This window comes from Plectrocnemia conspersa, unplaced genomic scaffold (genome assembly GCF_051122295.1).
Source record: "Plectrocnemia conspersa isolate PC_06_02 unplaced genomic scaffold, ASM5112229v1 ptg000001l, whole genome shotgun sequence".
NCBI lineage: Eukaryota > Metazoa > Arthropoda > Insecta > Trichoptera > Polycentropodidae > Plectrocnemia > Plectrocnemia conspersa.
The window spans coordinates 15,897,012-15,924,675 of NW_028277165.1; the positions used below are offsets into that span (position 1 = coordinate 15,897,012).

At 34.2% G+C, this 27,664-nt stretch overlaps 2 protein-coding genes and 1 long non-coding RNA gene across 7 annotated transcripts; 2 read left to right on the forward strand and 1 right to left on the reverse strand.

The window, feature by feature from the left end:
* Positions 1-1,932: 1,932 nt before the first annotated feature.
* On the reverse strand, positions 1,933-15,368 carry LOC148238980 (uncharacterized). 4 transcript variants are annotated; one of them, XR_015811179.1, is made up of 8 exons: positions 14,293-15,368; positions 12,398-12,624; positions 8,033-9,177; positions 7,872-7,967; positions 4,862-5,007; positions 4,471-4,618; positions 4,220-4,398; positions 1,933-4,152 (listed from the first exon to the last, which is right to left on the reverse strand). XR_015811179.1 is itself a non-coding variant. In XM_088195766.1 (8 exons), the coding sequence occupies exons 1-8, from the start codon at positions 15,269-15,271 to the stop codon at positions 3,945-3,947; spliced, it is 2,082 nt and encodes a 693-aa protein (XP_088051892.1). In that variant the 5' UTR covers positions 15,272-15,368; the 3' UTR covers positions 1,933-3,944. The 4 variants fall into 4 exon arrangements, 2 of the variants coding, with proteins under 2 accessions (XP_088051892.1, XP_088051881.1); XR_015811177.1 differs by having other exon boundaries at positions 4,862-5,010; XM_088195766.1 differs by having other exon boundaries at positions 8,033-8,131.
* A 37-nt stretch (positions 15,369-15,405) lies between these two features.
* Positions 15,406-17,828, forward strand: LOC148238981 (uncharacterized). The gene is made up of 2 exons (XR_015811180.1): positions 15,406-17,228; positions 17,311-17,828. It is a non-coding gene; the product is annotated as an uncharacterized LOC148238981 (long non-coding RNA).
* Positions 17,829-26,052: 8,224 nt separating this feature from the next.
* On the forward strand, positions 26,053-27,255 carry RpL17 (ribosomal protein L17). Of its 2 annotated transcripts, none has more exons than XM_088195814.1 (4): positions 26,053-26,086; positions 26,206-26,318; positions 26,496-26,768; positions 27,003-27,255. In XM_088195814.1, the coding sequence occupies exons 2-4, from the start codon at positions 26,238-26,240 to the stop codon at positions 27,207-27,209; spliced, it is 561 nt and encodes a 186-aa protein (XP_088051940.1). In that variant the 5' UTR covers positions 26,053-26,086; positions 26,206-26,237; the 3' UTR covers positions 27,210-27,255. The 2 variants fall into 2 exon arrangements, with proteins under 2 accessions (XP_088051940.1, XP_088051948.1); XM_088195822.1 differs by having other exon boundaries at positions 26,063-26,113.
* Positions 27,256-27,664: the final 409 nt, after the last annotated feature.

The window sequence follows — 27,664 nt, forward strand, 5'->3', positions numbered from 1 at the left end:
AATTAATATTAATACTTGATGAGCGCAAAAATATAATTCAAATTAAAGTAATAATATATTATTTTTAACACCATGCTCTTTATGCGATTGTGGGTATTTAAGAATTTATAATTTATTTTTTGTTGTGATTTTTTACGTGTGAAATAATTTAAAGAGTACACAATAGTGTATAAAAAACTAATATCAGATTATATTCTTTAACAATATTGTTTGATAATTTTAAGTGAATATTGCGCCTTTATTTGGTATCACGGCGCCCCACAATATCTAGCGCCCCAGGCGATCGCCTGTACTGCCTGCCCCTCGGGCCGGCCCTGAGTACGAGCACGACAAATGAATGGTATTGTCGGTGTCTAATACATGAAAGACCTGGGTTCGAATCTCATATGAATCCCTAGTGTTTTACAATTTTTATAGTATTTGGGAGATTGGAATTAATGATCATTATATAATATTAATTTCAATTGATTATCACAGATTAGGTTTTCCAAATGTCAAAAATGAATAATTTAAATAAAATCGAGCTAGGTTATGCATAGTGACATATAATAATTGTAATTATAGTTAAAAATAAATGTCACTAATTTAGTAATTTACTAGGCTAGTTTCAGCCTGATGTATCATTACTTACTTATATGTATTGATTGTGTTCACGACGAAAGCTTTACAATAAATACATAATACGCACATCGGCAAAGTTTGCGATAATGCGTCGAAGAAAATCGATTTCACGTGTCACTTTTAACAATTTATTGCCGATTCACTTTCTGTACGATATGTTATTTCATATGGTCCTCAAATATGCATTTATTGTGGTAAATTTCTTTAAATATATTGTTTTGAATAGAAGAATGTGGAGACCAATACAGTTGTTATACTTAGGTGTGGCAAACGTTTCGGTCCCCAATTTCATTTTTGTTCTTTGATGATTCAGTAAGAATTCATAGTAAGTCGTTTACAATCAGCTAGTTGTATCGTAATACCTAAAGGTCATAATATTATAACATTAACAACACTCTTATAGTGATTCCTATATGACATTTATTTATTACGTGTGATGGTGATACTGTTGCTGTAAATCATTTTATCAGTTGAAAATATATTATTTTCATCTGTGCTTTGCCAGTTGAGTTATTTATTTACAACTTCAGATATATCAACTAAAAAATACTTAAAAAGGCGTAATTTTAAAGACCTACATTTTACATATATTTTTAAATGTGGTATTGAGCAGTGGTCTTCAACCTGGTGGTCCGCGGACCGGCGCCGGTCCACAAGAAATTATATCAAATTTGCTTGCAAAAAAGCAGCAGCAGTGTCGCACTAATAAAAATTTGTAATTTTATAGCATTAGATTAAATAAATAATATTCTATTAAACATTGGTTTTTATTTTGTGATGACGCCGGTCCGCGAAACATTTTTCCCATTTTCACCGGGCTGCGGATGTCAAAAGGTTGAAGAGCACTGGTATTGAGCATTCTACCAATAAGTGCTTTTCAGCGAGGAAAGCAATATTGTTTCTCCAAGCTTTTTGTAGCAAAAAACTGGTTAAATTTTTTTTATCACAAGCGAAGCAAAATAAATGTAAGCAATGTGGTCAATATCAGTTAACTCACCACTTGAATTCTATAAAATCCCCTTCTTCTAGAATAGGAATTTATTCACATTCCATTCCAAAAAAAGGTTGAATATTAATTATTCTTTGTGATAATTTTTTTTTTTGTATAATTACAGCATTATATAGCTTGCATCTTGCTAAGCCGGAAATGTATATTTTAGTATATACTGAGCAGGAAATGTATATTTTAGTATACTTAATGAATCAACATTGTTTCCTCAGTATGAAAATGTAGCTTATGATATATTTTTTTTTACTAAGCAATATATTTTAACTATATCAAATGTTAATTGGGTGTTAACAAAAAAAATATTTTCGTTAAAAAAACGTATTCTTTATTGTACATCTTGATTTTCTTCTTAGTAACGCATGAACAGGAGTCATTTTAAATTAATATTATAAATGTTCATATCAAAGAAATAACACAAAAATAATTATTTATACACAAAATACAGAATCAAACAATGATTTTCAGTTAATAATAATTATTACTTTTGTGTATTTGTATACGTTAATTTTGTTGGAAAATACAACTTCTTTTATAAAATTGAGTTCACACATAAAATACTGAAATACAATAGTGCATGCAATATATCGTTCATGTCAAAAAGTTTTGATTACAATTACAAAATATACAATGCAAATTTTCTAGCTAATAAATTGTTTTTTTTTATTATAAAACTGTAAATAAAGGAATTAACTCATAATCTACAACTCCAATTTACACTTTTCAAATAAACATTAAAATCTCTTTCTATTTATAAATAGAGGAGTTTAGATTTGAGACCAATCAAGAAACAAAATATTTTTCCGTATAAAATATTTTATTTAACAGTTTTCAAATAAGGCAGAAATGAAAATCATAAAAAAATAAATCTAACTGTTTTTACAACATAAAAACAATATTACAAAAAACTATTTCAGAGACAATAAATATTATATGTATAATATATACATTCTGAAAAAGTAAAAACTAATACTTTTCAGCTTCGAAGATTGGTTTAATATAGTTATTTTACAATTTATTCTATGTCGCGATATACATAAAGATATACAATCACTCGTTTAAGTAACTAAACGGGAATGCAATGCTTTATAAGTAAACTATTTTTCTTTAACTTTATATTCTTTGTTGCTATCAATTATGAAATGTAGCCTACGTACTGTAAAAAAGAGAAATCGTGTTTATTGTGAACTTGCCAAATAAGAAATTTACAGAATTAGTAAACCGCTTAAATATCCATCACGTCAATAATGTAATAAATACGTAAACTCAATCACTCAACTAAAAATACTAACAGTGTTCATTATTCATATAATATATTTAGTATACAAAACCCATGCAAGATTCAGTAAGACTCAGTTCTTTGGAAGCTTCCGACGGTGTGACGAATTTAAACACTATCGTTGAATAAAATAGATGACTTAGTCGACGTTTTACCTGGCACATATTCGCACGGTGACATTAACATCAAGAACTGAGTCTGATATATTAACCGTTACATATAATACAAATATATATTTAATTGAAATGGAAAATTTATCTTAAATTCATTTGATATATTCTTGATGCGAACGTGACACCCAAACGATATTGCACATCCAAACTTTACAAATTTAAAAAAAATAGATTTTGTATGACTATTCTAATTATAATACATTGTTTAGTATTCATATTTACAATTTACAAATTACACTAATTGAATACCTCACTGACCACTTGAAGTACGTTTCAATACCTTTACCCAATGTTTTTTATTCCATACAGTCTGTCACATTAATTTTATATCGATTATATATTAAGTATAAGCAACTGAGGATTATAGGGCAATACAAATTTCAACCCATTCACCGCGAGAAACGATATTAACCATTTCATAACAGATGTACGACATCTGTCTTTTAAAAACCAGATATTCGTCAACAGTTTAAATGTTGTGAAGTTAAACACCCTTTTAATTTACATACTGATAAAAAATACCATATTCACTGGATCTTTAAAAAGATATTCGATATTTAGTAATAATAAATCACTAATAGTTTTATTCATTCAATTACCATAAAGTTTTCTTTTTGTAACTTGATGGTGTTAATTAAATTGCAAATATTTTTTATGAGAATTGATATAACTACTTCACATAAATCACTGAAACCCAAATTAAAAAAACTGAAACCATTGCCATAACAAAAATGTACACTCAAAACTTACATCAGCAATTCAGACGACACAGGGTTGAAACATGACTTCTTCAAAATTGAAGTTATCACACACAAAAAACTGTTCACTGTGGGTAAGAGGTGTATGGCCAGGAGGGGGCCGCTGGCTAGCTGGCTCGCGTTCTTTTTGCTGGAATAGGTCCTTCTGATACACCAGACACTTCCGACACGGATGTGGCGGCCGACGCTCGCGATAACATGTACTTGAGCTGTGGCATGTACTGCATCACATCGCGTATTTGAACTAACGCAACGCCGTTATCCGACGTAGAATTCTTGCACTTGCCTGCGCCGTGCAAGACTTGCATTTGCAGCCTGAAAGAAACAGCAAATTTAAAATCGTAGGAGGTGACATAATATAAAATTCAAACGGATTACAAACCTATTTCCTCTGTATAATTCCAGACCGAGGACTTCTAAAACTTGCCGACACGCCGGTAATGACACAGCAGGGAAGAAATAACTAACGAGGTCGGGCAATGTCATTAATAGTTCAGAATAGACGTAAGGTTTCATATTTATGCACGGAACCATCATATGTTCGACTAGTGCCTTTTGTACCTAAAATTATACAAATATTAATTAGCATATGATTAGAAAAAATATTGCCAGGAAAAGTTAATTGATACTGACTTTATATGGAATGTGAGCACCAGTAGTTGAGACGTCAGGTATTGTCGTTAATCGTTTAGCACCATCAGCCATATGACGGTGACCGTTTGTTTGTTGCATAGATCTAGTCGAATTACTCCGACTGTTCGCGACAGTCGCTTGATGAGCTCTAGATATAAATAAATAAGATCAGTATTGAAACTTTTTACTAAATAAAAAAATACTTATAGATTACACTGTAGAAAAACTTGAAAACAAAATTTACAAAAGCTAAAAAACGAATCCTTTTGTAAAATCCTACCTTTGTGTTGAAAACACTTTTTACAACACTTAAATTTAGATTAAGAAAAACAAGTTTTCTTAATCTAAATTTAAGTTTATTTTAATTTTAAAAACCATTTAAATAACTCACGGTATTGAATTAGTTTGTGAAGATCTAACAAGTGGTGGTGGCACTTGCTGCTGTTGTTGTTGTTGTTGTTGCTGTTGCTGTTGTTGCTGCTGTTGCTGCTGCTGCTGTGCGGCCATTGCCAATATTGTAGTATTATTTGGAAACTGCTGCTGAAATAACAATTTTTTAATAAATATTACTAAAAATTTAATAGAATTCTTAAAACTATACCACAGACTAATATATGATAACATTAGCCATCGAAACATACACAATTATCTTTATATATAATATATAGTTCAATTTAACTACCAAACTAGAAATTGAATATTATATACCAATTATCCAGTATCTCAAATTAAAAATATACATATCTGTATATTTTAATCATTCAGTTGTGTTTCCCAAAGTGTGTTACGCGTACCCCTGGGGGTATGGGAGGAGTTTAGTGGGGGGATGCGCTGCATCGGACTTTGGCTGAGCCTGGTGCAACAAAAGAGCCTATTCCATTTTGCCTCATTTGTTATGAAAACCTAACAAATGAAAGCATGAAACCATCCAAACTAAATCGCCATCTTAAGACAAACCACAATCAGTACAAAGATAAACCAATCGACTTTTTTGAAAATAAACTTAAGGATTTAAATCAGTCTCGAAAAGTAATGTGGAGTTTGACAGGAGGTGACAATCAAAAAATCCTAGAAGCTTTGTATCGGGTGTCGTTTTTGATTGCGAAATGCAGTGCAGCGGAGACAGGCTTTTGGATGTGGAACAAAGAAAAAATAAATATTTTTTTTTGACGAGGGGTACTCGGTGTTACGAAAATTATAGAAGGGGTACACAGATGTCGAAAGTTTGGGAAACACTGATCTAGTTGACTAAAATTTCAAATCATGTCATATTATTTTAATATAAAATATAACCCTTTCCGCTCATAAGGTGCGTGGGGACTCACCAGCGCTTGGCTTTATATTACTCGTATGGTGCGTCAGGCGTACCATTTCAATTAATGATATATAACGTCGATTTTTGGGTATTTCCTGTGCATGTTTTGAATGGCGTTTTCGCAGTGTTGTAGTTCAAGAAGCATATTTTATCAAAAAATATAATTTTTACTTGAATCAAGCTGGGGAGAGCTCATTTATCGCGATAAGTCGGTGTTTTTTGATGACTAAATTTATTTAAATGCAGAGGTGCCGTAGATTTCTCCCGAAGGCAATGGTTGGCGATCGTCCTTTGGTAGACACGCGTCGTTGATTTTTTTATTGCCTATTGGGCTTTCGACAGTGTCTCGGGTGTCCATAATTTGTGTCTAAGTAGGACTATAGTGATTAATAATTTTGTTTTAATTAATTATTTTTTCATTTTTTTAAAATTTATTGTGAAATTATTTTTTTTAATTTTATTGTAAAAAAAACTATCGCTGAATATAGTGATTGTAATAACAATATGTTTTGTAATGATAGTGACAAGGAGGATTTCATGTTTGTTTTTTCATCTTTCAATGATAATAGTAAAGAAAGTAACGTCGAAATTAGGCCTGTTGCCTCAAATCGAAGATAGAATACAGACAATTCAAATAATAGCGATGAGGAAACGGTACCTCAAGAAATCGCACCATATCAGAAAATTGGAGAATAATAACTAGTAATGACAATGTACCTTATAAATAGCAATATTTGCCACCAAGTGATAAATATCCTGGGCCCCAAGTTCCCACAAACTGTATACAACCTATTGATTATTTTCAATTGTTTTACACTGATGAGTTGGTATATTAATAGAACTTGCGAATTTACGAAAAATTAAAAAATAATATTTTTCCATATTTGTTTCTTTAATTTATAATAAATCAACATCCCACATATTATTAAACGTAGTGCCCTTTTTCGTCCATCACTTTGTTTATTTTTATATAAAAATATGCTATTTAAGCATTATTAGCTCGAATATATAAAATCACAAACAAATATGTACCATAAAGCTACCCATTTAAAGTTTTGTCTATTTTTAATTAAGAAATATGTATATAAAATAATATGACATTAACTGCAATGTCTCATTTTACCTTCGATGGGACGTATTTTAGTTTTTAAAAATACACCTAACATCAGTTTATAGTGTCTAATATTTATTTTCCAGTTCCTGGCCAAAGCCATCCACTATTTATTCGTTCTCTTTTTTATTTATTTATTTTTTAGGGCAAAAAAAACCTAATTGTTTCTTATTAAGTTAGCTAGCACATCAGTTTATATAAACATAGATATACCTTGTAAATTTTTTAATTGTTGTAAAATGGTACAATTTTGTATTTCTGCAGGCGATGTAAGCTTTCTTCGTTCGCAGGTAGATATATCTAAAACTGAGCGGCATGTCTTTGTTATTTGTGTATATTTATTTATTTATGGTTAAAAAAATTTTTGGTCCCATAAATATTTTAAAATGGGTCGTCGCCCTATTGTGTTAATTTATTATTATGGATTGTCAACCAATGGTACTTGAGAAAACCAAAAATAATTAAACCGTATTTTAGAGAAATGCAAGTATTTGTTCTGATTTATTCATTTTTGGTATTAGTTTATTAATATTTATGCTAATAATTGTAATTTTGTAATTTTAATTTTTAAAACAATTTAATTTTAATTCTTTCTGTAATTTAAATTTTTAAAAACAATTTAACATGTTTCATTTTTCCCGAACTGGCGACATACCTAGTACGAAAACGATTACGAGTGCAAAGGGATAATACATTCATACACGGGTTGAAAAGTCGTTTTATAAAATGTCGAAATTACAAAAAATGATACAAATAATCAACAATTTAGGTTTAACGGAACATGCAGATACCTTCTATGAATTTAGTATAACCGTGGACATAATTATATGTTCAATTGCAAAATTGCACATAGTTTAATAACAAATATTGAGTTATGCTAACTAAAGCCTAAATGTATATGTTTATAATTATTGATTACTATTCCGCTTTAGTGAGGGTTGATACTTATTTAACCTTATTACTCAAATATAATACCTGCATATGCCTAGCCTGAGCTGGCGTAAGGGTTGTTGACGAATGTGAATTTCCTCGGGCACTAGCAGGTGCGTAACGAGCCGCTGCAGCCTGGGCCTAATATTAAAAATCGATAAGAAACACAGTTCACAAGAAAGTGTATTGAATCAAACAATATTTACTTGTGCTAGCCTATAAACTTGTTGCGACTGCACCGTCGTTAGTCCTGCGGCAAAATTCGGCTGTCCATTTACAAGTCCATTCCATCCATTGGTCAAAGCCTAAAATAAAAGATTTATTTATTAGTATTCATAGATAATCTAAAAACTACTTGGAATTTCTTAATAAGCTATCATAAGCCCTACCAAATCGGTAATCAGATGACAATTTTAATAATTTTAAAAATTAAGAAAATATTGTTTTCAATAACCACTTTACATGCCGTCCAGCACGGGTGTGGGAATTTAGAAATATCGATTATGAAAATCGGATTTAAACGTGGTCCCACACATAAACGTGATTGTATTTGACATGGCTTCGGAGTATATGTAGGAATCCTCTTCAGAGTATATGTGGGAATCCTGGCATTTCGTTACAAGTAAAAAAAGGGTCTTTTTTTAGCTTTGGAAGTCATAAATTAGACAAATACAAGGTGGTGTGTTATTCACATTTTTTCCCCTTGAAGTATTTCTCAATTGCAGTAGATCCATTGTTCATTATTGGGTTTATTTCATTTTTTTATCATTGCTTGCAATTTTTTAAAAATTGTGGAGAAAATATTTACAGTTACCTTATACCATATTTATATCACATCCTGTTGAAAACAAAAATAATAAACTGGAAAAAGGTTGAGAAATATACATCGTCAGTGTTTTTAGTATTATATATAATGTATAGTTCGTTCCAATATAAGTTTCATTAACTTTTTTTTTAATGTATAAGGATGAGAAAAAATATTAATAATACTTATTGGTTTTATTAAAAATATTATTCATTATTACAAGAATATTTTTGATCGGGTACTGCAACATATTATTTTACATCGGTGCTAGCAAAAAATCTTTCTAGCAAATTTCCCATGGTCTAATAATGAGAATAATAATAATTATAAAAGTATGGGGGCCGATTTAAATTTGTTATGGCCAAAACTGGTCGGCACTTGAGTAGCACTGGCGTGACAAATATCTCTCTACACGGGCAATCTTCCGGGCGTTCGGACGCATCGTCTCGCTTCCGCCCTTTTACAATGTAAACAGCTCATATCTTCAATAAAAATACTACTGCAGCGGCTCAATCTGTGAATTGCTACCCGTCACCATCACCGTCCCTAAAATAATAATAATAATTTTCTTAATTCTAAGTTTTATTTTGAGAAGTAATTTTACAATTGTAATTTTATCTGAGAAAGCCTTAATGCCAAAAGGTAAAGCTCTCAGTTAACAATAGATAATCAAACTCATAATAAACCTTATATGGATGTATGGCAGGCATGGCGAACCTTTTTGAGTTCGCGTGCCAAAAATCCTCCAAAAAAAAAAAAAATATTATTCCTCGAGTGAGTGCGTGCCCAAGGAGTAAAAAAATTACCAAGATAGAAAAAATAAATAATTATTTTTTTAAAACGATTGTCGTTTATCTTAGAAAACATTTGATAATTAATAAAATGAAATAAATTAATAATTCACGGGTTATTTAATCAAGATTTTAATTTTTAAATTTCAAATTAAAAAATATTTTTGAACTTGGAAATCGTTCGCGTGCAATCCAAATTCTCAAACGTGCCACCTCGGGCACGCGTGCCCTAGGTTCGCCATGCCTGATGTATGGGATATAACTATTATGTTTAGCAAGCAATTCTAATTTTAAAATAATACCAAGATTCTGATAATTATATTGGTTTGTCACACTTAGTAATACCTCAAAATCTAGGTAAAATATGAGATAAAAATATGTGAAAAAATACAGAGGTAAACTGGGACACATCTCATAAGTTGAATAATAAATTGATTTAAATCATAAAACGAAATAGTTTTATATGGAGAAAATATCTGATGAATTAAATAAATTTTATAAAAGATGGCTTGTAAAATTATTTATGTTGAGAATACACTAATTAACCCTTTCATCGTGGCTAATATTTTTGCGCGACATTTATACCTATTCATGCAATATTTTTTTAAATATTATGGTTCAATAAATTCCAAGTGATTAAATTAAAATATGATAAACTTTAGGTGCCAACGAGTACTGGAGATTTTCTTGATGACTTCTATGGAAGCCATCCACAGTGAAAAGGTTAAAATAGAACTGAAAATAAAATATTATATGAATAGAATAAGTAATTGAGCACATATTTAGTTTAATGAAAAGTACACAAATTGAAAAGTAAACAAATGCGCGTGACATAATTTGGATCAACATATGCATATGTGAATGATCGTCTTCCTCAATGAATTTCATTAAATCTTCAAAAAGAAACTGAAAACGGTTGAGATATGAAAAGTAACATGTGTAATTAAGATGTTATGAACTCATTACCTACTGAAAAACTATCATCTAATTTTCCATTCAAATAAATATTTTCATAATAACATATTTAACAATGCTGTGGAGTCAGAGCATTTTAAGTAGAGTTAGAGTCGTAAAGAATCAACCGACTCTGGCTTCTTTATAACTCTTTCCACACGTACACATACAATGGCACGGCACTAATCCAAAGAAATATTTTTATAATTATTTTTTGTTCTTCCTTTTTTGTTGTTTTGTTATTTACATGAAAAAAATAATTAAAAATAAATTTAATATTTTAAGATTATCTTATCGACATTTTTAAATTTGGAGTCAGAGTCGGGAAAAATTTCCAAGGACTCCACAGCCTTAATATTTAATGAAATTAAGATAATACGGTAGTAACGTTCATTTACTAATATAATAATTCATTTTATTTTGTTCCTGGTTAACTTTTAATTGATAAAATATAGTTTAAAAATTCATAGCCAGTTACAATAGTGGTTAAAAGCTCTAGGTCTTAGAAGTTAACAGCGACTTCCAGAATATTCCATGGCAAAATTAAATATTATTAGTGACATATGTTAAGGAGCGGTACTAGTCGGTTTTATGTCAGCCATCGACGGGCGTGTACACGTATACAGAGCACACATCCACTGAAACAATTGGGCGCAAGCACATGCATTGTCTGACACTAGAATGACGGGTCACTTTTGGCCAAGATATTTATGGTGAGATTTTATTATTTATAACGTTATTATAAATTTATAATATTGACCGGAAGTTTTACAAGTGCCTGAAATCACACAAAAATGTGAAAAATTACCTTTTTTTTTAAGTATAAATTTATTTTAATTTAAATATATTAAATTTAAGTATCTATTTTTTCTTCCGGAACCGCGCAACGCATCATTTTTCGTGGAAACAAAATCAATGCATTTTGTCAGCTAACCCTCAAAACTAGCTTTTTTTATTATTTATATTTTGAGTTTTGATAATTAAGTTTCTTTGAAAATATTTTTTTTTAAACTAGAAATAAAACTAATTTTATGAATTTTATTTTGATCATATGCAACCCACCCACCAATCGAAAACTACTGATAAAATAATTTAAACATACAAGTCAAAACACAAGAGAATTTTTTAAAAATTTTTGTTATAATTTGTGTTGCGCAATGTTTCGTGAAACAGTATGTTTTCGTACATCATGCAGCGAAAAACGACCTGTCATTTGAGTGTTAAAGCAATGCATGCAAGTACGCCCAATTGTTTCAGTGTATGTGTGCATGCGCGACAGTGGCTGGCATAAAACCAACTTGTACCACACATTATATACAAAAATATTTGATAAAAAATATTTGTCACATTTTATATACAAAAAAAAAAGTAGCGAAATTCGATACATCTATGCATCCTATGTCGTTCCCCTTCAGAGGTACCTGTTTTATGAAGTAATGTTCATTGGTGAACTTTAAAAGACCATATGTAAGTCCTCATAAAAATATAATAACTCAGGTTTAGTTTAATTTAAATGTGTTGTGATTTTTGAAGCTATTTTTACATCTACAGATTTTACAGTAAATGGGTATACAAATAAAAAATAATCAAAACATTATTAAATCACCGTCGTTTAATCTTAATATTAAGTGTTAAAAATCTCAGAGAATATTCATAATTAACACATTATGGTCTATTATTTTCGCAGAATTTTAAATGCATATAATTCCATGTTAAAAAGTTTAAATCTTTTTTAAGTTTGCACAATATTTTTATAGACTTTAGTTAGAAGGAACTCGCTGCGAAATTTCGCCTATCACTTGAAAACGCGTAATAACAGACTGATCAACTTACCCAATAATATGTTAATATGGAATACTACTGATTTTAAACTAGCAGCTGGTATAAAACATCCAACAGTCCCTACACATTTGAGGCAGGCTATCGCAAGTTTTCGATCACAAAATATCTGATCGTAGTTAAAAATTTGGAAACGCTGATCTATCCTGCTTCTGAATGTTTTATTTTTGATATGCACATACTTGCACTGCAGCCGTAAGCCCAGCATGCGAAACTGACATCGAATGTTGTTGTGCTCGTTGAGCTGCCAACTGTTGCTGGTGTTGAACGACGGCTGACGACGAACTTTGCCGTCGACCTCTCCCGCTCCCCGCGCTGTTGCCCACTGGTGTCACACCGGCGTGCAACGAAGGGGGCGCAGGCGGAGCGCGTGTCCACTGCCCTCCGACGTTAGCCGCAGCCATGGAACCTGAAAAATTTATGAAGAAAATCAGTTTTTCATCGATATCACGAGTAATATAATATGATTTAGAGTTGGAGTAAAATTATATTTTAAAGTAAATATGATTTATTTATCTCAAAAATATAAGAAAACAATATACAAAAATTGTATAGTAAAATAGGATTTTTATAAATTAAACATGTTTATGATAATATAATTATTTTATTAATAAATAATTAACTTATCCTATAAATAATTAAATTATAAAAGTAGAAAAGCAATTTCTTTTTAGAAAATAATATAATAATCGTAACATAAGAAAAATAGTTTTGTTTAAGGATAAATGTAATAACTCTCAACGCAGAGATGTCAAGTGCAAATAACCTTTACCTTTTACGATAAGATATTATAAGAGGAGTTTTCAAATTATATTTTTATTTGAGAATATAATCACAACTAACTTATTTTAAGTGACGAAGCCTTACGCTTAAATTTAAAGTAGATTTTTAAATGCCTCCACTCGAGCGTACAGTAAATTATTATTAAACTTATATATTTGTAAAGAGCGATCCAACAAGTGTTTCAGAAGTTTTTTAAAAAAAAAGTAAGGGTTTTTTGCAGACTTTTTCGTATGTTTCGGGCAGTATCTCGGCTATAACTTGGTGGATATATGTACTCCAACGTTTCGAATTTGTCAGCATACACGACTCTTAGCGTAACCCCACAAAAAACGCACGATCTTGGCGGCCAGTGGAATAATGTGACCTGATAACTTTTCACGCAAAACGTCCAACGTTGCACCCGATGTATGGCTTGCGCAGTCTTCTTGGAACCACATGTCATCCAATTTAATATTTTCGATTTCGTGCCAAAAATAATCAGCTATCATGCGCATATAGCGCTCAGTTGATTGTTCAAAAAAGTAAGGCACAACGACGCCGCCTGACCACAATGCGCACCAGTCACTTTTTGAATTTCCTTGCCCCATATGCGGAAATTTTACTTATTAACATACCCAGAGGTGGAAATGTGCCTCATTAGAAAAGATCAATCCAAGTAATTTCTCTCTGAACTTCAGTTATGAGCCATAAGAAAAGCCCAAAAACTGCAAATGTCGAGGAATCGACAATTCCAATAATTGAATATTCTCGGCATATGATGCACAGGCCATACCCAATCTCCAACTCAGTAGGAGGATGAAATCGACTATAATCTTACCGTAAATTTCGATACACAATTGAACAATTTGTACGCACTGAGCGGTAGTTAAGTGATCCATTTTGTAAACGTGTTACTGCAAACTAACATTTGACACTTTGAACACGCGTGATTATTGACAGCCGTCTGATTTACAGTGCTGCCAACATAGGAAACTCGAATCGGATCGCCCTGTATACTATTTTTAAAAGGTTGAAAGAAATGTACAAATAATCTATACTTATTAAATCTAAGCCCTGTTGTGTATAACGGTATCCCCATAGCCGTTGTTTGAAAAAAACGAAACGAATAAGGAATTTGTAATAATATGGACTCAAAAACTGCAGAGTAAACAAAATGCACTAAAATGCCCCAGGAGTGTCAATCCGTCAATAACGAGCGAGCAAGCAAGCAAATACACAAAAAAAAAAATTAAATTTGACGGTAAGACAATACGAACTTAGAAAAAAGCGGTCTAATGCTGGAAAGAACTTTTACCTTTGGCGGGAACCAGCAGTTGAGAGTCCATCACTTTGTTGGGCCAGTACTCCTCGAACTCGGTGCCGGGCGGGAAGTAGCTCTTGATGTCGGTCAGACTTATGACGGAGCACGTCTCGCTGGCGAAGAGCTCGTTGCGAATGCCCTGCACCTTGCAGCAGAACTTGAGGTAGGAGAGGTCCCAGCCCTCGAGCTGGTCCGCCTTGAGTTTGAGGTTGTCGGTCTCGCCCTCGAAGTAAAAGAGGGGGACGTACTTTTGGGCGGCGCGCACCGTGTACGGCACCACCGACTCCTTGTTGATACGGATGAAGCCGCACTTGTCCTCGACGACGGGCTTCTCCTGAGAGAGCTTATTGTAACACACGTCGAGGAAGTTGTAGAACTCCTCGGCGTCGGAGAGCCGCACTACGAGGTCCTTCTGGTTGAACATGTCGCGGCCGAACTGGCCGTCGCAGTGCTTGATGTTGATCTCGTTGAGCAGCCGGCTCTCCACCTCGCTGATGTAGTAGCTGCGGATGCAGGTGCACGTGTAGATGTCCTGGTGCAAGTAGTTGAGGTACTTGTTGAGGAGCTTGGCCTCGACCATGCGCACGGCACAGTACTTCTCGCCCTGACGGAAGACGTACGGGATGTGGCAGTCGCCGAGGCGATCCCATCCGAAGTGGCCCTTCCAACTGGCCTCGTCCGAGACGGCAGGGCGCTTCTCGGGTTCGCGCGCGGGCGGCGCCGCAACACCGGCTCCCGCCCCCGCCGCGGCTCCGGCGCCCGGCTTGCGCGAAAGGAAGTTCAGGATGCCGGTCTGACCGCCGGGACCGGGGGGCACCGGCTGACCGGGCTGGCCGCGGGCGCTCGCCTGCGCCGCCGCAGCCGCGGCCGCCAGACTCTTGGCCTTGTTGGCTTCCACCATCTTCGCGGCGAGCTCGCGGATCTCGGCCTCGTCGGGCCGCTCGACCTTGACGCGCACCGGCGGCTCCGCCATGGCCTACATGAGCTCGGGCCTCACATGGCGCGTGCGTCCGCGCGTGCGCACGACCGCGCCCCACGTCATGCCCCGAGAGCGACCGCTCGCGCTCTGCGCCGCTCCGATCGCCCGACTGCTCGCTAGCTGTGTTCAGACGCGGCCCGCGCTTCGGAGCCGCCGCATGCGATATGCGATATGCAATATGCGCCGTCTACGCTTTCGAACGCCGGCGTCGTTCCCGCGCCTAGCAGCCTCGCGCCGAGGCCCCGTTAACGCGGCCCTATTTTTCATCGTCGGTGAGTCACCGTCGATCAAAATGGCCGCCGCACCGCTCGCCGACCAATGGCGTGCTCCCTCGGCGAAAAAACTACCTCCGCGTGACGTAACGGCACCCCGCGCGAGGCTACTTCTCAAGGACTTTCGTTTCGGGGGGGAGAGAGATAGCTAAATTTAGACGCGACGTCGCTCCGGCTCGGGCGCGAATCTCGCCCCTGCGCCGCCGGCTCGGAAGGCTCCGAGCCGCTTTCGAGGGCGCGCGCGAGAGCGGCAACGTCGCGCGGTGCGACAGAGAGCGCGCGAGCGTCGATGCGCATAACGGAACGCGATTTTTCCAAAAACGCATACAACCTCGGACACTCACACCGGCGCGACCCGACCGAGGCCGGCGCGACGTTCGAATCTAATAAAATTCGACTTCAAACGTAAACCGTCTTCTTTATTATCCCCCGATCGAAACTAGCGCGAAAAATTGCGCTCTCGACGCGATAACTCGAACGCGCTACCTCCGCGTGCCTGCGACGATAATTCGTCGTTGCACTCTCTAATCTCTTCGGCCGTCGCCGGGAGCAGGGCTGCGTAGTCGGAGTCGGCAGTTCGTCCGTATACATTTATTCCGAATAATTTTCATTTTACAATTATTAAATTTAGATAAGCGGTTGCCAAACTTGTATAAAATCATTTTGCATTTTCAATATTTTTCATCGACCAGGAGAAAATCCGTCGAAAAGTAATTTGGACCCTATACAAAGCGCTGCACGCAGTTCAAGATTAGTTGGTCGCGCAGCGAGAAATCTTACAAAAGTGTAAAAAAACCTCGACCAAAAATTTCCGCATTATACAATTCAAAATTATTATCAAATTGTATTATTCATCGCCGAGTACTATTATTGAGAGCTTTTCCCCGCGCAGCGAGATATTTTTCATTAAAAAATATTTTTTACTCCTATATAAACGTTTATAAAAAAACACGCGCACGTAGTTAGTGTGATGATCTCGAAGCGAAAAATATTTACGAAAATTATATATAAAAATCAAAACTCGAAAGGTGAAAATTCCACCCCAACCTATAAAAAAGCTGAAAAGAAAAGTAATATTTTTTATATTATATTATTTATCACGATATACTACTATCGAAGTATTGTAGGTGTTAACAATAAGTTGAATATTTAATAAATTAATTACATATAATGGCTAATCGAAATTATTATATTTTTTATTTTAACATCAGTTATATTTAAAACGTCGACTATTTTATTAACAAGATAGCGGATAATGCTGTTTTATGAGTCGTTTGAAGAGACTCTCTTCATCATTGAAATTGAAAAATTAGTGAATAGTCGATCACGGAAGCGTCCGACACGATAAATATCTAAAATCTCTATTTTGAACGCCTGGAACAATTTCAAACAACTGGGTACACATGAAGTACTTTCTGGAAAAATACTGTGGGACTCAAGATCCCTAGGCCCCTAGGGGTGGGGTAGGAGAAGTGTTACATGTAAAAATACGATATTGGTGTTGAATCCATAGTTTTCGGGGTTGCTGAGATGAATAGAGACACACTAGAAGCTGTTAAAATCCAAGTAAATCTCCCATCAGTATGAAGGTGGCAGTGAGAAGGAGAAAAAAATAAAGCGTCAAAAATGACCGAGATTAGTGTCGAATCAATAGAAGATTGGGATAAATAAACACCAGGGTAATCAGCTACTTTAATATATATTAAATACTATGTATAGATGTAGTATGTATATGTAATATATAGATAAACATTTTTTCAGAGGGTGGTTTTGTGGTTTCTGAGTGATAATGAGATGTTGCGATATGAGCCTAATAATCAAATATATGTATGTATAGAAGAACAGCTTCGGGACCGCCTTGCGCCTTTTGTAAATCGAATTCCAGTATTTCAAAACGTAACATAATTCATATTTTACATATAAAATTTTATTTAAAAAAAGTGATCATCAAGGCCATCTTCAACCCTAGTCACATACACATTTCTATATCAATGAATTATTTTTAAAGCATTTAAAAGATCAATATATTTTTTATAATAATTTCGTTGCCATTTGTTATAAAGTTATAATTAAAAGTTTAGTAAAAGAATACTATATTCGTTAGCTTCCTCCGCATTGTTTTAAAAGGCCGTCTAAGAATACTTGTTTTTGTCCAATGAGCGATAAGAAAAGCCTATTTATCTACCTAACCGATTTCCTACTATATTTTTAAAAAGTTATCTACTCAAAATATGTATTGCTATTTTTCGGAGAATATAAACGGTAAATTTTGCATAAAACATACTTTTAATTTATATACAAGTAACAATTTCCTAAGCACATACCAGATTTGTTATATGTCATACTTATATCGCAACTTAGTTCTTGTAAAAAAGGAAAATATATGTATTCACTATAAATAAAATAGTTTCCGCTCTAAATTCATTACTTTGCACTATAAATGTAAAACGGTGTGATATAAAAATTGAGTTAATCATGGGGTGTTCACTGTTCTGACCAACGCTCACTCCCACTAAAATTAAGTCCACGATTAATGAACTCGAATATCGTCTAGTTTGAATGTTTCCATTGGTGAATTGAAGATAAAAAAAATCGTTGATGACTACATTTCTCAGCCTTCGCCGGGGGGGATTGAAGCCTCTATTCAATCCGGTGCTGGACACTCGACGCGTTTCGAGCAAAACACAAGTGGGAATGTATAAACGGTCATTCGCGTTGTATGGATAAACGTGCGAATGCCAATTGCGAACGTCGGCGTGTGACGAAGCGAATTACGAGCGCGAATGTGTAAATGCGGTAAAACAGGTTTGGTGCGAACTAACGGTAGTGAGTGAGCGTTGGCCAGAACAGTGAACACCCCATGAATAACTATTTGTAACAAATCTCCTTTAAAGTAAGATATAGCACAGCAATTTATGTACCAAAACGTTGCTGCCCGCTTTGTGAGCAATGTGACGCAGCAGGTATTATATAACCAGCTGGTTTTGGTGCGTTTATTTATAAAAAAATAGGGTAGGTGGGGGCATTTGCCTATCCTAAAATGGCGTTCTTAGACCGCACACTGCACTTGCAATTTATTTTTACAGCATAAAGATTTATATTTATAGTACAAAGTATTAAATTTATTGTGCAAAGTATTCAATGGAAAATAACAAATTGATAGTGGAAACTATTAAATGTATAGTGCAAAGTATTAAATAAGTATTTAGTGAAGAATTTTATTGTGCAAAGTATAACATTTATAGAGGACACTATTTTATTCATACTGTAGTTAATTCATATTCATAAAAAATATATTTGTCCAGTTCAGTTGGAGGGCGGTGATGTAGAGTAACACGTTAGATGTAGTGTTCGCCCTTTATATTTCTTAATTTTTTGTATTTTTTCTTGATTTTATGAAAAATCAACTGTTTATTATATATTCTTCGAGATTTAAGAATATTTTTATGAAATAATAACAAAAAATACTTATTTTTCACCATATAAATATGGATCGCTATTTTAATTCTAAATTATAAAACAACTTAAAATTTTCACTGTATGGCAAAATGATTGTTATTACTAATTATTTGCGTAATTATTACATTTATAAAATAAAATTCTTGCTTGGACGCCGTAATGAAAAATGCAAAAATATTTATTATTATTTTTCTTGTAATAATTAATTTCGGTAAACAGCAAACAGTTAACGATTTACTGGTTTATTGCAGAATACAAAATAACGATAAAACTGTTATTGACACAATTGGTATGTCCGTGTGGTGAGAAAATTTTACCGTCGCTGGCATAATATGAAAAATGACAATTAATCGATGGGTGGATAAGTATAGAATATTATTTTCTATGGAATTTTACCTGAATACGCGATGAAGCGATTATCTTAGAACCTTATTTCTTAGAAGCCCGATGCGGAATTTCGGAAATAAGGGAAAACCCGAGCGAGACAGATAATAACATTACAGAATAAGCCACGTAAATTAAAAAGAAAAAAAATTTAGACTTACTCTCAAATATATCAGATTTGTTTTTTTATTCCTTAATTATAACATAAATTTGTTCATTTTATAAAATATTCCAAATAAAATAGATAACAGAAAAATTCAAGTGACCTTTTGCCAAGTTTTAAACTCGTAGATTGTACACGCGCTGGTGTATTAAAAGAATAATCCATATAAATATTTGGCATTTTATAACTTAAAACGAAACCCATTTTTTTATGTAATTAATTTATAAAATGAAATTCCTTCAATTAATACTCGGGTGTTGAGGTATGTCAAAACGTTTCTGCTCGTATAAACTCTGTCGCCGATATTGAACAATTCTAGGTAGCCAACATATATGTATACGCTTGTGTCTGTGTGAAAAGTACATGCACACACACAAACGCGTGCTTGTGTTTACGGCGTCGTGTACATACACGAACGTATAAACCGAAAGAAATTATACGCGTATGTGTGCGTGCTAGCCGGTGTTCAATAGCGTTACAAGTTTTTGTGTTTGTGTTTGTGGAGCGTTTTTACTGTAAAAATAGTCGCTTTGGACGTTATTATATCTTCAATGCACGGGGAAAAAATGAAATATGCAACTAATACATGCACACTTTTTAACGATATGAATGCATTATGAAAAAACAGAGAACGCCTTACAAACCCCGTTTTATTCGAGTATTGCGTATTTGTGTGAGTGCATTATAAACACGTATGTAACGGGTGATCTTAATTATTGACCCGTATAAATATTTTAGATGCACGCACAAAAAAGTTATCATAATCAATTTTATGGCGTATTATATAAGATATATTGAAAAACATGTCTTAAGTTTCTCAGTTTTTTCTATATATATATATATATATATATATATATATATATATATATATATATATATATATATATATATATATATATATATATATATATATATATATATATATATATATATATATAAATTAATGGATTATTATGTGTATATATTCATATTTTATATATATATATATATATATATATATATATATATATATATATATATATATATATATATATATATATATATCAGTGGCGTAGCTAGGGCATGTGCCGCCCAGGGCGATCCTTAAAATTGCCGCCCCCCCCATACATTTTTTGTAGGGTCACAAAATCAGCATTTCTTAAAATAATAAATTGGTTATTATTAAGCTCTTGTTATTCGTAAATGTATATAAGTAACCAATAAGAACCACAGTAGACGATCCCATCGCGAATATGCCGCCTCCAAGCATGTGCCGCTCGGGGCGGCCCGCCCCCTCCGCCCCCCCATAGCTACGCCACTGATATATATATATATATATATATATGTGGTTGAATGCGTTTTCGCGGAGAAATATTTGGTTAATATTTCTAGGAGTCGGATTACTCCGCGTACTTTTTTGATTCCGTGTGGAATCATGGTCCCTACGTTTCGGCCAGATTCGCCCGGCCATCCTCAGGGGAAAATTGAGAATATGAACATCCGGTGTGGGCAAAGCCCAGCATGTGGTTGTTCAGATCTGAACAACCACATGCTGGGCTTTGCCCACACCGGATGTTCATATTCTCAATTTTCCCCTGAGGATGGCCGGGCGAATCTGGCCGAAACGTAGGGACCATGATTCCACACGGAATCAAAAAAGTACGCGGAGTAATCCGACTCCTAGAAATATTAACCATATATATATATATATATATATATATATATATATATATATATATATATATATAAATTAATGGATTATTATGTGTATATATTCATATTTTTTATGATGAGCTAAGTAGAGTAAAGATTTCTTTTAATTATTTAATGTTTACAAGGACCACTATCTCTTTTTTTCGGCTCTTGCATTATTTTTATCCGTAGATAATTATTTAAAATTAATCAGCACATTATCTTTAAACTTAAACATAGTATGTACATATTAAATAATTGTGTTTGTATAAAACGAGATATTTCCTTAAAATATATTAATAACAAACATGCTGTAGATACTTCTATTTATTTGTATAAGCATACAATTTGTAATAACCCCTTCCCTTTTTCTTCTTCCTAATACTATGAATAGTCTAAATGATGTAAATTAATGTCTAGTTAATAACACGATAAAGTCATTAACATAACGAAAACACACAAATAAATGGTTAAGGCCATAAATCTTTATATAAAACATATATTAACCCAAAAAGAAGTAAATTATTACGAAATGTTTAATTCAATTTACATTAAAACATACTCAAACGCTTCTACCTCATATATTACAACTGTTTATGGCTAAGCACGTATAAAATATTTTTATTTACAATTGAATCACATTTAGTATTTTGCCCCCCCCCCCCTAAATAAAATACAAAAAATCTGGAGAGTACTTCTGTCAACCAAACAAAATATTTTTTGAAACTTTTCATAAATTAATTTTGTCTATTAAAATGAACTTTTAATAAATACACGCTTTGCTAATTGCTTCGTCCTCATTTCAGACCTATTTTTTTAAATGGCGTTCTAAATCAGATAATATCTTTAAGCTCACCCCCAAAGTCATACATTCTAATTTATTTTTTATAGATAACATCTATTTATATTTAAAATTACATAAAACACGTTAAGAGGTTAATCTTCCACCATTTTCCTCGTATAAATATAAAATATACGATTTTATAACATTTTATGACTTATTGAAACAAAAATCCATCGCTCTCGTAGTACTCATATAGGTGTATGTATTCATTTATAACAAAATCACGTTTGGATATTGTTATTGCACCCCCCCCCCCTCTCTTAGTATATAATAAATGTTAAACTATCAACTTTCATGACCTATTTTTCTTATTAAAAGATAAATGCGTATTTCAGAATTTCAGTATATAAAAAGATGAAGAACCTGTGGTTCTATAGCATTTTTTGGATTAGACTCGATGGCATTTACAGTAATGCCACGATTATAAGGGGAGACGGACAAAATCGAAAAAATAACGGACGGTGAAAGGCGTGATGAAACAAAAAAAAACAATTTCTCGGTTACGATTTTGTGCGAGCGCATGTGTTGGAGTTGTACGTATATATATGTATACATCAGTGCACCAACATTAGCGCGCGCGAGATGTAAAGCACACTACAGATGCAAAGGCCGCACACTTGTGGCCGACGCGCGATAGTGTGTGAATGTGTGCGCGCATGTAGGTATTTATCTATACAATTTAAAGGCAACGTCGCACGAAAGGTTTGGCAACACTGCCAAGAGGTCGATATTGTAGTTTACCCAGTTCGAAATGGTCCAACGGCGTGTGCGACGTTGCCATTTTTTTAATGGACGATTTTGCATCATTTTCAAAATGCTAAAAGACCGCTTCTGAGACGACGGCCTAGACACCGATCGCGAACTTCATACAAATGAACCACTACGAAAAATAATGTGCCGCGCAAATGTTTGCCATCAATGCGTGCGAGATTTTCTTCAATGGGATTGCATATCAATCAATGGAACTGTTTATTATGGCACGCACGAATAAAACCATCTATGCGTAATCTATCATAAAATATGCAATGTGAACCATTAGATGTAATCGTATGATTCAATTATACACCTTGACAGTGACCGCATAATTTGATTTGTATCATAAAATATGAATTTACTACGTATTAGTAATTGAATATACAGTTATAACTTAAAAGCCGATCACGGTTAATCTACAAAAAAATTTGCTTAAAGTAAACGTGTCAATATGGAAAAAAGGTTAATTTGCCCGCTAAAACGCGATCGCGCGCACGAGGCGTGAGAAAAAAGAACAGCTGATCTTTAGGCGAAATTAAACCTGTGTTTTATTACTGACGCCTATTGATGCGGTTATTTATCACAAAATAAAATGGTTCGATACTACGCTAGCAAAGTATTAAACCATTTTACTGGAAAACAGTATTGCCAGTATTTAGGACAAACTGCTGGTTCTGAAATTTCTTTCATTTCATAAAATTAAATGTATACAGTAATATAAAGTATAATGGCAATATATAGGCGTGCATATAGGTATTTATTGATAATTTCAGATAATTTTGTAATATTAATAATTTAATAATTTTTTTATTAAAAACGAAAGTTACAAAATGTATCGTTAATTTTTGAGGTTTTGCAAAATTAAACAATATTTATATTAATATTAGACGATATTATTTATATTAAATAATATTAATCGATAACAAACGTTGTTATCGATTATTATCGTTCATTATCGATTACACGAATGGTAATATCGATCAAACGATAATTTTCATTTATTTCGGTTATCGACCATTATCGATCTAATCGATAATACTTTTTTTATCGTTTTGTATCGTTTCGTTCATTATAGATACGAACATTACGCCCCTTATTCAGACTAAGGATCGAAGTCTCCGTTTCGTATCGATTGAGTAACGATAATGAACGATAATTTTTGATAACGACAACGATACTTTTTCATTATCGATTATCGTTCGATATCGTTAATAAACGATAATGAATTTTTAGAATATCGATATATAACGATAATGATCGATAATGAACGATATTAAGATAATGTTAACCAGTGGCGCGCGAAATTATGCGCCCTTTGTCTTTATGGCCGAACTAGTCCTGGTATTAGAAAAAGTTAAAGATATGAGTGAGGGGCTTTCTGCTGATGATTCACTGACTACTCAAAAAATATTCCCATTTCTCTTATCTTGGAAAAGTGCTCACTGCTGAACACAACAACTCACGATAAAAATCATCACTGAATTTCAGAGACAAATGGAACGAGTTTTGCCGAAACCTAGTTCTGAAGAACCCCATGTACGTATGGCCAATCAACTTTACCCGTATTATAAGGGATTACCTCTTACTCAGTTCAACAAGGAAGAGTCCACTCTAAGAAGATGTCTAGACTCACATCCATCGTCTTAAGAGGTTGAACAGGAAACTCCAACAAGGCAGCATATCGGACTGACATCAACTCTTGCCCTCAACGACATGGATTTCATGGATCAGTTGGTGGCTGAAAAAGCTCAGCATGCGATTCTAAATCGGACTATGTATAGTAATAGTATCGGACTATACTAATAGTAATGGGACTCTTTCAAGATTTATCCCGGAACTTCATCTTATAAAATTGATGTATTGACCTGGTGGAAAGACTACAACGGGATCTTCCCGTTGTTGACTGCTGAAGCCAGAAAAGTGAACGGGTTTTTTCTGCTAGGGGAAACTTCGTAACATCTCAGAGTATAAGGTTTGACCGGTCAAATGTTGAAAAGATCCTCTACATACAACTGAATCACAGTAGAGTCTGTATTACTAATTATAATATTGGTATTCCTATTGTTGAAGAATTACCTGTCGGAGAGAGGCATGATGAGGAGAGTGGACCATTATTTTTAACTTCAAGAAGTCATGCTGGTTCTGCATCCAGTGCAGTAAGTAAGGACTCCTGCAACTCTGTGAATGTGACTCCAAGAAAAGCTCAAGACAGTTACCGCAAACTTTAAAAAAAAGTTACTATTTTTATTATTTAATGTTCTGGTCATTTTAATTTATAACTGGTAATTTCAAATAATTTTGTAATATTAATAATTTAATAAAATTTTGTTAATTTTTTTTTTGTTACAAACGAAAGTTACAAAATGTATCGTTAATTTTTGAGGTTGTACAAAATTAAACAAATTTATAATAATATTAAACGAAATTATTAATATTAAACGTTGTTATCGATTAATATCGTTTATTATCGATTACACGAACGGTAATATCGATCAAATTGATAATATATTTTTTTATCGTTTCGTTCATTATCGATTCGAACATTACGTTCCTTTTTAGTGACGTGTAAACGTCGTCTAACGAATCCGGGTAGAAGGACCAATATGTTTCGTGTAGGGATACGCGTGCTGGTTAGTTCTTAGGTCTGAATCCAAAAACACGTGTGCTTGTGTAAAAGCTTTATTGAGCTCGGCGTGATCCAATTGCTTCGTAACGACGATCGGAGCCGACTGCTGTCAAATTCGGGGGCATTCCCGAACGCCGTATGATGGTGTTCGCGAACGCATACCAAAGGCGAAACGGGCGTCAACAATAAATATAATAATAAGTGTAATGTAATAAATGAATCGTTACCATTTTTACTATTCATCAAATCTAGCTTCATTTATTTTTAAATCGCAAAAAACAATTGAAAGGGCAATGATTTTCGTCAACCGAAAATGTGACAGTTGTGACAGAGAATTTTAAAAATCAGAAAATTTTTCCGAACTGTGATTGTTATTACAGCTTTGATAGATCAAGTACTTAAATATAAAAATAATGATGAAAACTATTTTTTTATTTTATATTTTAAACTATACTAAACTAAATTTTTATTAAATATGTTTTAAATAAGGGTTGTATATTTCCTTTTGGAAATGCGATTAAAAAATGAATACCCACTTAAATATAAATATTACTGGTCGAATTTTATTGCGTTTGGACGTAAACTTCATCCGCTGCTAACTTCATTATACAGTTCTTTTGGTGGCTGTCAATCTCAGGTATGGGGCGTCTCATGATCGGAATCCGTAAACATCGGCGATCGGGGGCCCCGATGGCGCTCCGTTCCTGTGGTAATGCTTCGTAAATAGCCTTATTTGAATTTATGTCTATGTTCAAGTGATCCAGCAGCCGCCTTAGCCCATCGCAGCCATGGGCCGTTACTCGCGCGAACCGGACAACGTGTCCAAGTCATGCAAGGCCAGAGGCTCCAACCTTCGCGTGCATTTCAAGGTCAGTTTGATTGGGAGGCTACCGATTTTGCTTATTTATTTTTGTGCAACGTTTTTATTTGACGTTTAGCTGTGCTTTCTTGTGGCCGGTTATTTTAAGGTTATGTTGTTAACGATGTACGTTGATTGAATAGTAAGTTTATTCGTATTCATATTATAGTCCTATGTGTAATTCCAGAATACACGCGAGACGGCTATGGCCATCAAGCGTATGCCTCTCCACCGTGCTGTGAGATATTTAAAGAACGTCATTGACAAGAAGGAATGTATTCCATTCAGGAGGTTCAATGGCGGTGTTGGCCGATGCGCTCAAGCTAAACAGTTCGGTACTACCCAAGGTAGATGGCCGAAAAAGTCAGCCGAATTCCTTTTGCAATTGCTTAGGAATGCCGAATCCAACGCTGATTACAAGGGATTGGATGTAGACAGGCTAGTGATCGACCACATTCAGGTGAGAACAGAGATACTATAATTTTTACTGTTAGATGCTGCTCATTTTGCTTGACAACTTGATATCAATAAAATATTACGATTGTTTTCAATGAGCATAAATCAACTCGGAAAGGACATTTCTATATCGAAGGAACATAGTTCTATCGAAAAAGTCTTTTTCTACACATGAGATAAACTCGATCTGTTATATATAAGTAATCAAATATGTTATTAATTTATATTTTAATTAAAGGTAAACCGTGCGGCTTGCTTGCGTAGGAGGACGTATCGCGCTCACGGACGTATCAACCCTTACATGTCGTCTCCATGCCACATCGAAGTGTGCTTATCTGAAAAGGAAGAAGTTGTCGCAAAGGCTGCCCAAGAAGACGAACCAGCTAAAAAGAAGCTTTCAAAGAAGAAACTCGCCAGACAGAAGGAGAAGATGATGAGAGAATAGGCTTAATTAGCTTTTTTTATATGTTCAATAAAAACGTGAACATTAATCAATATGTTTTATTTGATTGTAATCTATATTTGGACGTTAAAATTGATATTGAAGTGCTAGAATCAAAATAAGGCGGTTTTCACATGTGTGCTCTTGGCCGTTCGGTATAGTTTGCGCAAACTATACGAAACGTGCCCCAACTGCACGATGCAGACAAGCATGCGCAAACCTCAGTCTGGCCATGATCCACTTCTCAGTCATGTTGTCTGGTGGTGAAGTTTATTTATTACAAGTTGTTTTATATTTGTTGATAAGAAAAAGAATTACTCATAAAGGTCCGTGTTCAAAGTGGTGTAAAACATGGTTGCCGGGAAGAAATGTGCACTCACACAAACTTAATGAAGGATTTGCTTGAAGATCCTTATGATTGGAGGAATTACATGAGAATAGACGGAACCGCCTACAGT

What these genes read in the sequence shown, in the direction of transcription:
- LOC148238980 (XM_088195755.1), bottom strand. Translation starts at nt 15,271, where the DNA reads ATGGCGGAGCCGCCGGTGCGCGTCAAGGTCGAGCGGCCCGACGAGGCC. An exon ending in ACTGCTGGTTCCCGCCAAAG is followed by an intron (nt 12,625 to 14,292) that starts GTAAAAGTTCTT and finishes TAAATTTTTCAG; the next exon opens with GTTCCATGGCTGCGGCTAAC. An exon ending in TCACAAACTAATTCAATACC is followed by an intron (nt 4,619 to 4,861) that starts GTGAGTTATTTA and finishes ATTTATATCTAG; the next exon opens with AGCTCATCAAGCGACTGTCG.
- RpL17 (XM_088195814.1), top strand. Translation starts at nt 26,238, where the DNA reads ATGGGCCGTTACTCGCGCGAACCGGACAACGTGTCCAAGTCATGCAAG. An exon ending in ACCTTCGCGTGCATTTCAAG is followed by an intron (nt 26,319 to 26,495) that starts GTCAGTTTGATT and finishes GTGTAATTCCAG; the next exon opens with AATACACGCGAGACGGCTAT. An exon ending in TAGTGATCGACCACATTCAG is followed by an intron (nt 26,769 to 27,002) that starts GTGAGAACAGAG and finishes TTTTAATTAAAG; the next exon opens with GTAAACCGTGCGGCTTGCTT.